Source organism: Phaseolus vulgaris, chromosome 4 (assembly GCF_000499845.2).
Source record: "Phaseolus vulgaris cultivar G19833 chromosome 4, P. vulgaris v2.0, whole genome shotgun sequence".
NCBI classification, from domain to species: Eukaryota; Viridiplantae; Streptophyta; class Magnoliopsida; order Fabales; family Fabaceae; genus Phaseolus; species Phaseolus vulgaris.
Genome location: NC_023756.2, coordinates 40,423,150 through 40,435,610, shown reverse-complemented (window position 1 = coordinate 40,435,610; position 12,461 = coordinate 40,423,150). Strand labels below are relative to the sequence as shown.

General features: G+C 31.8%; 1 protein-coding gene across 1 annotated transcript; it reads right to left on the bottom strand.

Annotated features, from left to right (window-relative positions):
- Positions 1-475: 475 nt before the first annotated feature.
- On the bottom strand, positions 476-2,119 carry LOC137836512 (putative F-box/FBD/LRR-repeat protein At1g78760). Its single transcript, XM_068645188.1, has 2 exons — positions 1,131-2,119; positions 476-988 (listed from the first exon to the last, which is right to left on the bottom strand). Exons 1-2 carry the CDS (start codon positions 2,082-2,084, stop codon positions 821-823), a joined length of 1,122 nt encoding a protein of 373 aa, XP_068501289.1. The 5' UTR covers positions 2,085-2,119; the 3' UTR covers positions 476-820.
- Between the last annotated feature and the right edge of the window lie 10,342 nt (positions 2,120-12,461).

Genomic DNA, 12,461 nt, shown 5'->3' with positions numbered 1-12,461 from the left:
CCACCTTAATCCAAAACTTTAAGGTATTGAATTTGTATATTTTTTTTTTTATATTTTATTCACTTTTTTATTTCTACTCAATATAAAACTTAGACTTACAATAAATACTGTGATAGATATATTGAAGGCAACATGAATTCCTTGAATGTTTGTTCACCAAAATCTATGCTTTCTTCTGCTACTATATCGACAACAAAATTTTCCTATTAACATCATTGAATATTTCGGAAAATCTTTCAAGTTATAACGTAAAACGGACTACTCAAACATATTTTTTGAAACTTTTTAATCAACCTGACAAGTAAATGAATGTTCATGTGTGTTAAATTGCAGTTATGTTCACTGCAAAAGCCAGAAAACTATGTCACAGCACTCTTGTAACATGCTATATTAAAGTAGATAACTCTGATTTTATTTCAATTGTTTCATTCTTCAAGGATTATATATCGATTATGATCAATTAGTTGTAAACAAAGCACCAGAGACAACTCAAACTGAAAAAAAAAATTGATAATATGAAAATAACAGGAACAATATTTGCTTTCTAAGGAAGCTTGGATTATGCTGTAATTAACACAACATGTTTTTGCATACTATCCTTCCCCAACAACAAAAGAATAAAAAGGTCTTCACATGTTTCACAGGCTAAATCCAAAATAAATAAATAGATCTGCTACAAGCCAGATAAACAAGTAGCTTACATTATTGCAACCTATCTTTAGCTGTAAGAGAGCATCTAGAACTAGAAGAAAGGAAGAAAAAGACAAGCAAAAGCTGGATCATATGTAAAAATCTCTAACTATAGAGTTAAGAATGGATCTTAATTCCTTGTGACATCAACTCTAGCCCTTGGAGAGTTTTGAAGCAAGTACTTCACAACTTTGCTTATTTGTCCATCAAAGAGGTCTATTAATTTGCTTTTCACCCTCAATGATTCCAATCTAACAAAGCATGGGGGTTGAAGTCTTGTTGAACTATTGGAGAGATCCTGCACAGTTACAGCAAAATGGATACATACATATTAGTGCATGACTGAGTTCTGCAAAAAAAATTTCTCATATGAATGCAGACATGTTTGAGGATAAAGGAAAATAACCAGCAAAACAAAAGAAAATACTAAAAGAACTTACATCTAGTATTGATTGGAGAGTAAATGAACCCAAAGTCAGTATCCTTGCATTGGCTAGTGCTCGCATCAATTTTATGATGATTGAACTTTTCACCATAAACAAGCCAATACTCACAGCTCCAAGAAGAGGTAGATTGCACACAGAAGAGAGTTGGTGAGTATTAACACCCTTGATAGTGAAAGAACGAAGATTTGGAGTAGACAGTGCAATGTTGTAAGCTTTTCTGTCAGCAAATATATTGTAACTGTATATTTTGATACTGGAAAGAGTAGAATTGGATATGCGGAGAGCTTGTGAATCATTTTGCATAGAGCAATTTCTAAGGTACAAACTTTCCAACACACAGCAGTTTGAAAAAGGCTCAACACACTCAGCATCAGTAGTTGCAGTGAACTTGACACGTTCAAGATGCAGACTTTTTAAACAAGGCAAGTGCAAAGAGTTTGGAACTACCATCACATTTGGATCATAAACATTGCAGATCTTGAGGGATGTCAATGAATCACAACAAAAGATGAGAGGGAGGGAACGAAAAGCAGGTTTACACGTTAAATCTATACGCATTGTCAAATTCTGAACATCATGAACCATAGCATATTTCATGATCAAGTCAAGAATTTCAGAATCATTTGGACTTATAACTACAAGATTAAGCAGGGAATAAAAATGATCTCTACTAGACAAAACCCATGACACAAATTTCCTAAAACAAATGTCCCCAGTGTACCTAGCACAAAATGTGAGACTAGTGAGACATTTGCAAAGATTCTTCCACCGTTTAGACAAAACACAAGTTTGAATAGCATTTCTTGTGCTCATAAAACTCATTATGTGGAGCAAAACACAATCAGGTAACTCACTGATTCTGTCCTTCTCATCTTTCCCACATCTTCTCTTCTGTCTCTTTCTTTCCATCACCAACTCTCTCTCAAATTGTTTGCGTTTTGGAGCCATCACTTTCTACTTTTTCAGTTCTAAACTGTGGTAGCAGAAAGTGATAGCTAAAGGGTGAAATGAGTTTGTGAAGATCAAGACATAACTTGTCTTTTATAAGCAACAATGTTCAGAATATTGCATACTGCATTACAATCTTTATCATATTAGGAAGGTGAATTTTTTTACTTTCATTAATTTATATTTTACTTAATATGTCAGTGTGTTATTAAGTTTTGTGCCTATATAATTTATTGTAATCCACTATTTATTTTTAAGTTGAATAGCAATGTATTATGAGTGTAAAAACATTGACATCAGTAATTGCTGGTATGATTTTTAATGTATTTACTACTATATAAGAAAATTTGTGATTAGATTACAGTGTATGCAAATATTAATTTTTCCGTGTGTGAACAAAATTGTTTGATACTAGATGGGAAAAATATTTTTAATTTAATTACTTAACATATTTGATAGAACATTTACTTATATAATTTCATACATTTATTAATTTTTTAAATTCTTATACAATGTAAATTATATATTAATTATATTTAATAAGAATAAAATATGCAGATGTTAATATTTATTCAAGAATGTCAAGTTACTTTATATATGTGTGTTATTAATACAGAAAACATATCAAAGAAGTAAGGTCTTTCAATAAATAAATAAATGAATAAAGAGTGAGGGTAAGATGTTTAATAATGAAATTTAATGAAGAAGATATACAACTGTATAATTTATTGTTAGATATTATTGTATATAATTTTATGAATATATAAGATAATGGATTAAGTACAATGAAATGAGAAAAAATATTAATAACACGGAAATATATAAAAGAAAGTAATATAGGATGTTTGATAACATAATGTTTAATTAAAAAAAATATGAAGAGAATGAAAATATACAACTTTAGTATTTATATTGTTTATAGAATATTGTATGTAAATAATGAGGTTATAAACTGTAAAATTTAGTGTTACTGATCATGCAAATAAATGTATGCAATGTATAAAAATAATGAAATTAAAGGATACAATAATATTTATTATTATAGAAACATGTGAAAACAATTGTAACTAATATTGGATGTTTAATCTGATAAAACTTAATAATTTGAAGGAAATATTAAAATATTAAATAATTAAAATTATAATTTATATACTAAATAAAACTTAAAATTTTAAACCTTTATTCTTTTTGAAGTCATCTCAGTTAAATGATTTTTCATGGTTCTTTGTTTGAATTGCCACACCAGATACTTAAATGATTTTTCTTCCTATTTCACACCATTCCAATTATCAATGATCACAATCAAATTATTTGACCAATTATCTGTCCTTCCATTTCAAAAAGGGTTTGTTTTTGTTGCAATACTCAACAAACTAATATTTATGTAGAGATTTTTTAAGAAAACTATGAATCTTACTATGCTTGTTATGCATAGATAAAACTTTGAATCTCACTCCATGCATGCATTTCATTTTATCTATTATTTAAGATTTTCTCACACATATCAAGAAAAATAATAAATAAAGTTAGTGAAACAAATTCTCTGTAAATAATTAAGATAATAAGTTAGTTTTTTTAATCTAACTGGCTTGTGACTTACAATATGAACAATATTCTTTCTAATCTATTCGATTTATAATAAGCAATAAAAATTATATTAATATAAACATTTGTTTAAGATAATGTTGCAATAAAATTGTATTGCATTCAAAGAAGTAAATGATATTTGATTTAAAAATTTATTAAAAATCTATAAAATGAGATGGAGGGAATATTAAAGAACAACACTAACATCACCTAAGATTTTCTTTAACTTTTTTTTTTTATGTTTAGACGAATACAATTTTCATGCAAAACCACATCTTTTTTGGAACCGCCATGTTCTCTAGTTAAATTAAAGTTTAATCTTGACAATATACCATGCATTTAATTAAACTATTTGTTATATAAGAATTATTGAGATAAAACCATAAGTCTAATTGAAAAAATATTCCATAATTTGAAGCCTAAAAATTTCATACCATACAATTTTGTTTATATAAATGACCGAAATATCAATATTATGTTAAAAAGGAAAAAAATATCAAGAGATATTAAAAGATATCAAAACTGAATTACTCTTGGGAGAATGATCCAAAATAGCTCTTGATATGCTATCTTATTAAGATCTACATTTTATAATTAAAGAGATCACCTTTTACTTCAACAACCTAAGAATATATTGAAATCAAGGTTATCAAATTCTAGGGTTAACTCGTAAATCTTTACGAGTTTACAAGTCTGTTCAAGGGTTATGAGTCGACTTGGGAGTAAACTCGTTTTTGAGTAAAGTCGGTGTAGACTCGGTCAGACTCGATCAAACTCGATGAAATGATCACGAGTTCGAGGCCAAGTCACCGTTGTGTTCCATGCTTCATGTTCACGCTGCCATCTTCCTCACTTTTGTCGCACTACAATCCTCGTCGCACTGCACTGCAGCTCCCCGCACATCCACGTCGCACTGTGCCGCTCGCGACGCATCGTCGTCATGCACCGTGCATGATTGGGTTTAGGGTTATTTTTAAGTTGGGTTTGGGAATTTTTGAATAGATTGGGGATTTTTGGACAGATTGGAGATTTTTGGACAGATTGGAGATTTTTTTTAGATTGAGGATTTTTGGGCATATTGGTTTTTTTTAGAATTTTGGTTGATTAATATTTTTTTAGATTTTTTGTAGATTGTAAGATGTCTGGAGGTGGTGTAAGATTGTAAAATTATTATTTTTGTTAAATTTTTTATGTGAAGTTAGACTCTTACGAGTCTACAAGTCGAGTTTACAGGTCTTCAACGAGTTTGAGTAGACTCTCGAGTCTGATAACCTTGATTGAAATATATAATGATGATTTTTTTTATTAACAAAGATAAATAAATAAATGTGAGACATTTTAAAGATGTTTCAACCCTATTACAATTTTCATCTACATAATCCCAAAACATTTACAATTATCATTGATCAACCCGTACTTTACCAAATATACACAACATCAACAACAAAAAAGATTGGCCTTAATTATAAAAAAAAGTAAGATAATGTGTCTTTTTATAATTGTTGTGCATTAGTATTCATTCATGGATTTAGGGTTTAGGGTATAGGGTGGGAAAAGAATTTAGTGTGTCTACTGTCTCAGGAAGGAAGGGTGTGAGCTTGAATTTGGAGAAGGAAGATAGTTGGGAGTGGAAGGAAGGGGATGAGGTAGGGTATTCGGTTAAAGCTGGATATCTCCGTCTAAGGGGAGGCCGAGTAGGGGAGAGAGGGGGAGTTTATGAAGTTCTGGAAGTGTAAGGTTGTACCTTCTACACATGTTACAACTTGGAGGGTGTTGGAAAATAAGTTGGCTACTATAAGGCTAACTTGGAAAAACGTGAGATCACGGTGGTAAGTTCTGTGTGTAGTCTTTGCGGGGTGGAGGAGGAATCTCACACTCATTTGTTCTTTGAGTGTAGTTTTGCGTGACGAGTGTGGAATCTTTGTTGTGCTTGGTTGGGCGTGCAAAGTGTGTTTCATAATGTTCCACTGCTAAATTTCTCTCAGTTTAGGTCGAGCAACGAGTCTGTTTCAGTAAATGAGGTTTGGGGAGTGATTTGGATGGCGGTCGTGAACGAAATCTGGAAACATAGAAACAGAGTAATATTTAGAGGGGGTGTAATAGATGTATTGGAAGTTTTCGCTTTGGTGCAACTAAAGGCATGGACTTGGGTTACTTCCAAGTCGCAGGATGCAATCTTTTCCTTCTTTGATTGGTGTGTTGATCCTTTGGTCTGTATGGAGATGATGTTTTGATGTTTTGTTTGGGTATAAGAGTGAGGGTTGTAGGCGGTTCTCTCTGGATTTATTTAAGTATTTAGGAGTTGGCGGGTGTGTGTTGTGGAAAAGGTTAAAGGTCGAGTGTTTTGTATAAGGGTTAGGTCACCTCTAAAGTGACTCACATTTATTCATTGTTTATTGCTGATAAAAAAAAAGTATGCATTCATGGATTAAATTTTGAATCTATGACATCTTTATATTATATTAGAAAGGGTGGAATTTTTAGTTTTACTCATTACATTGTCCTTAATTTTTAATCTATTATTTACTTTTTTTTCAATTAGATTTGATAAAAAAAGTTGACAATTCCTTTATATTAAATTATATAATATGTGTTTGTATTAACCAAAACATAAATTAAAATGATATGTAATGCATAATTTGTTTTTCCCATAATGTAAAATTTGACATTTTGTATATTAACTTCCCTGGTTACATTAATATAATTTAACTTTTATTTATTTGTCTTAATACATGCCAATTCATTTTTTTTTATAGTTTTATTTAATTATGTAAGTGTTATAACTTTTTCAATGCATAAAATTAGAAAGATGAACATGTAAATATCATGCTTGTGTAGGTTGGCATGTCTACTTTATTTTATTATAATTCAGGAACACAATTTTTTTTAAAGAAATTCTTTTTTAAAGAAATTCAAACTGAGAGTTAGTCTTGAATTAACCAACAAATAATGAACAATTACATATTCTTAACAGATCCATTGTTAAATTCCAATAAAATATTGTTTTAAATGAACCAACCTTTCCAAAATTATATCAATTCTTAACTATCTTGTATGATGAATATGACTACTCTTTAGAATGCCCATCAAAATCACAAAATCGTCAAAAAATTGTAAGAGATTATTAAGATTTGTAAAACACAATAACGATAAATGAATATGATATAAATATGTTATTATTAATATGTCACTATTAGTTTTAGTGACATAATATTTATTATTAAATGTTATAAATATGTCATTATTAATATATTATGACAGTAATTAAACTATCACTACTACTCTTACTTATGACAATAATTTTAAATGTTACTAAAACTGAGTTTTATTGTGACAAAAATAATTATCACTAATAATTTTATATAATAAAATGTCATAAATGTATATCATAGTATATTCTATGTAATAGTGATAATAATGAGCTATCACAAATATATAAGACAACTATTTTAATATCAAATTTTATGTGACAATTATTTTATCATCATTATTAAAAATTATGATAGTTTTTTTTTTCTCAGTAACAAAAGTAAACATTGAGGGTGTTTCAACCCAAGTATCACTTTTTTTTTTTATGTATATGTGACAATGTATTTAAAAATATAATCTTACAAAAACTTACTTGAAATATTTATATAACTCCCAACTTACAAAAAATCCAAGAACATATTTAGGACTGGTAAGAAATATATGATATATCCTTGGAGACTAGGTGTTGAAGATGTGAGTGTTTGTATTCTATTATTCATTTCTTTTCGTGAATTGTCCTTCCATCCCAACTATATTTTATTTATAATATCTGATTTTTTGTCAGTGATTTATAGTTCATTGTGCCTCTATTTTGCATGTTTGTATTGAACTCTCGTGTTGCTTCTCTGCATCTTTCTCCCTTAACGTTGAGTTTGGGACCACTCATTGTTCAACCGGGCTTAGTTCAATTAGGTGTAGAGCTTTCTCGGATTAAAATGTCCTATTTACCTGCACAAACATAAGAGAATGCTTGCCTACACTCTCACTTGAGGTCTTTTGTTAGCCTTCATCAAAGAAAAAAAGTTTGAAACTATACTAATGCAAAAGTGCATTAGAATTATAGAAATATATAACTAGATATATTTAGACCTGTATCCATGTAAGATATTTAGAAATTGTATTCTCTTCAACTTTGTGCTACTCAAATATGTGTTATTTCAACTACTACACTACCTCCTTTTGTAATCTCTACATCATTAACCTCCAAACCATACACCCAATTACTATGTAGATTGACTTAGGTTAAGCTGAAAGTGCATTTTCTCAATGAACAAAGTCTAATCTATCTAATGCAATCCTCTTTTTTATTTAACCTTATGTCCTAGATTTATTGGTTGACAGACTTACAAATGCATATGAACAATATGACCTATATTGATTCCTGAGCATTCAAAACTATGGTTAAAGATAGAGGCAAGTCTATTAATTAATTTTGTCATTGGATATAGTCCACCAAGTAGAGAAATCATACATAATAAATCAATAGCAGAACACAACAATAGATAATCACAAACACAACCCTAAACAGTAAGGCACTACCTAGCTAAGGTTTTGATATACATTTGGGGACAAAAGCGTCAATCAAGAGCATGTAAAATGTGCAAAAGGTCTTTTGATAGTCTGTAGTGTTGAATCAAGTGTGTTCAAGCTTTGAAGAATCCAAATCCTTTGTGTTTGATGAAAGGTTGAAGGTGTTGTTGTTGCTGAGGTGCTTTAGAATAGAATCTGGGGTAGATTATATTTGTAATCCACTCTTTGTTGAATCTAAAGCTTAAGTGTTTTCAAATCTTTTAAGGTTAAAGTGTTTTTCAAACTAAGTGAAAAACAACCTGTTGTTTTGTCGAAACAATTGATTGTTTTATACTTAGGTGTTTTTGAAAAAGTTTGAAAACTGTTTTGAATGGTTGACTTGCTGTCAAAACCAAACAACCGATTGATTCGTTATTTCAACCGATTTTTTGTTTGGAATCCTAACAGAAAACAATTTTGTTTTTTAAAAGAGCTTTAATTGATTTCATAACTGAATACGCTCCTGCTTTAAATGCTTTGACCAAGTTTTGAATACAATAAATAGTTTGTTAATGTTTTATAACAGACAACAAGAAAGAAAAATAGATTTGAGTTTTTCAAAGAGTTTTTGAAGCATTTTGAGTTTGAACTTGAGCTTTGGTTATTCAATAGAGAAGTGGAATATGATTACTCTGTATTGATTTCAGTTGATTTTGTAATAGTGTAATTCGTTCTGTGATTTGTGTACATTCTGGTGTTGTAAAGCAAAGAAGGGTTGTGTGCTCTTGAGGTTGTCAAGAAAAACATTATTGGTGGTGTATGTGCTGAGCCAAAGGAAGAGTGTGTCTTGAGGGGATCAAGGTCGCTTATTTGGCGGCCTGTGTATGTAATCTGGATTTGATTACCTAGTGGATTCCCCAGTGGTTTCTGGGAAACTAGATGTAGCTCTTGGGTTAAGAGTGAACCAGTATAAACTGTTTGTGCATTTCTCTCTTCCTTAAACTCTTTATTTCAGTTGTTGTTATTTTTATTGGTATAAACAATCGATTGTTTTTTCTGTTGTTTTTCTGTTTTGAGCTTTGTTCTTGGCAAACTGAATTCCTAAATCTGGTTTCTTGCAAAGAATTTCATTCTATCTCGAAAAGTTTGTGAAATCCCTCTTTAAACCATTCACCCCCCTCTAGTTTAAAGCCATACATTCTAACAATTGGCATCAAGAGCTTGGTACTTGAAAAATACTCAAGTTTGATCCAAAAATCTTTTTCAATGGCTGGAAAACTATCCTTTGAGGAAGGTACTTCAATCAACAAACCACATTTATTTTGTGGTTTGAATTATAAGTATTGGGAGGCTAGAATGAAAATCTTTGTTGAATCCATTGATCAAGGAATTTGGGATTCAATCGAAAATGGCCCCTTCATTCCAAAGCTTAAAAAGAATGGATCTTTTATTAAAAAAACTTTGGTCCCAATGGACCAATGAAGAATGTAAGATGGCCAAGCTTGATTGTATTGCCCAAAACATAATAGCTTATGCAGTGGATTCTAATGAATTTTTCAGGATATCAGAATGCAAATCTGCCAAAGAAATGTGGGACACACTCAAAGCTACTAATGGAAACATGACTGAATCAAAGGAAGTAAAGACAAGAAGTCAAGCAAGAAGGAAAATGAGGTAAAATCGGAAAAGCCTCAACCTCTGCTTCATGGCCAAAAAGGAAGATGATTCAAGCAGTGTAAGTTCCTCTGATTCTTCAAATACTGAAAATTACAGTCAATTGCTTCAAGCTTTTCAAGAAACACATGAAGAAGTTAACCGATTGGCTCTCTTGAACAATCGATTAAAGGGAATGAATAGCTGGCTTGAAAACAGAGTCAAAACACTGGAAGAAGAACTGGAAAATTCAAAAACAGATTTTGAAAACCTTGAAATCGTTTACAAAAACTCTTCTTGCAAGTGTGACACTCTTATTTGTGAAAATTGTGAAAATCTTGAAAAGAAAATTCATTATCTTGTTAAAACTATGGATAAGCTTTCAAAAGGTCAATCCAACTTTGAGAATGTCTTGGCATCTCAAAATTGTGTTTTTGGAAAAGCAGGATTAGGATTTAATCCACAGGACAAACAAGATAAATTTTCAAAGTCATTTTCGAAACTGCTAGAAAAACAACCGATTGATCTGTCGAAACAACCGTTTGTTACATGCTTTTATTGCATGAAAAGAGGCCATTATGTTAGATTCTGTAAAATCAGGAAATATGCAGTTTCTAGAGGTTTTATGAAGTGGATTCCCAAATGTTGTAAAGCTTCAAATGATGAATGTAAACCAAATGGACCCACATTCATAAGGGGACCAAATCTTTGTACTTGAAAAATTACTTTGTAGGAAACTTTGAAGGAGAGCATGCGACAATGTTATCTAGACAGTGAATGCTCTAAGCACATGACTAGGGATAAATCAAAGTTTCTAAGCATCTCCTTTAAACAAGAAGGGCATGTAACCTATGGAGACAACAACAAGGAAGGATTCTTGGAAGAGGATCCATAGGAGACAAAGATATCTTGATCATCCATGATGTTCTTTATGTAGAAGGCTTAAAGCACAACTTACTAAGCATTAGCCAACTGTGTGACAAAGGATATCAAGTGATCTTCAAGACAAACTCATGTGAAATTTGTCTTCCCAACTCAAAAGAGGTAATGTTGATTGGTAAGAGAATCAACAATGTTTATCTCTTGCCTTCTTTCTAAGCATGATGAGTCTTGGCTATGGCATAGAAGAATTGCTCACATTCACATGAATCACTTAAACAAATTAATATCTAAAGATCTTGTGATTGGGTTGCCCAAGCTCAAATTTGAGAATGACCACATTTGTGAAGCTTGCCAAAAGGGGAAACAAATGAAAAACTCTTTTAAAATAAAAAATGTTGTTTCTTCCTTAAAACCCCTTGAGCTACTTCACATGGATCTTTTTGGACCTTCAAGAACCATGAGCCTTGGTGGCAACTATTATGCTCTTGTTATTGTGGATGATTTTTCTAGGTTCATTTGGACTCTCTTATTGGAATCAAAGAGTGATGCCTTCTCTGCCTTCAAGAAGCTTGCTAGAAGGTTACAAAACACAAAAAACAACAACACTGGCTCAATAAGAAGTGATCATGGTGGGGAATTTCAAAATGAGAAATTCAGCAAATTCTGTGAAAAGATGGGAATTCTGCACAATTTCTCAGCTCCAAGAACTCCACAACAGAATGGTGTAGTGGAAAAGAAGAACAGATCCCTTGACGAATTAGCAAGAACAATGCTAAGTAATCTTCTCTACCTAAGTACTTTTGGGCTGATACTGTTAGCGCCTCTTGCTATGTGATGAATAGAGTGCTTATAAGGCCAATCTTGAAGAAGACTCCCTATGAACTCTTCAATGGAAGAAAACCAAACATCAATCACCTCAGAGTTTTTGGTTGCAGCTGTTTTGTTCTAAACAATGGAAAGGAAAACCTAGGGAAATTTGATGAAAAAACTGATCATGGAATCTTTATTGGCTACTCGCTAAATAGTCATGCATATAGGATCTACAACAAAAGGCTAATGATTGTAGAAGAGTTTGTTCACGTGGTCTTTGATGAAGTGGATCGCAAGAGCATTCAAATATCAAAGAACAGTGCTGAAGTGGATGAGCAGAACATCAATTTGGAGAAGCTGGACCTCTGTGCAGAAAAACAATCGGTTGATTGCTCGAAACAACCGATTGAAATTCTGCAGCAGAGTGAGTTGCCCAAAGAATGGAGGTCCTAGAGATCTGTCAGTGGAGAACATCATTAGGCAGATAAAGGAGGGTGTTTCTACACGTAGCTCTATCTCAAACTTCTGCAGGCACACTGCTTTTGTCTCTCAAATTGAACCAAAGTCAATTGAGGAAGCTCTCAAGGATGAAAAGTGGGTTGAAGCTATGCATGAATAGCTGAATCAGTTTGCAAGAAATGAGGTATGGTTTCTTGTCCCTAAAACAGCTGAGATGAACATCATTGGATCGAAATGGGTCTTCAGAAACAAACTGGATGAGGATGGTATGATCACAAGGAACAAGGCAAGGTTAGTTGCCAAAGGCTACAATCAAGAGGAGGGAATTGACTATGGGGAAACCTTTGCTCCTGTTGCAAGATTGGAAGCTATGAGGTTGTTGCTGGCTTTTGCATGTATGAGTGGATGTAAACTCTTTCAAATGGATGTCAAAAGTGTTTTTCTCAA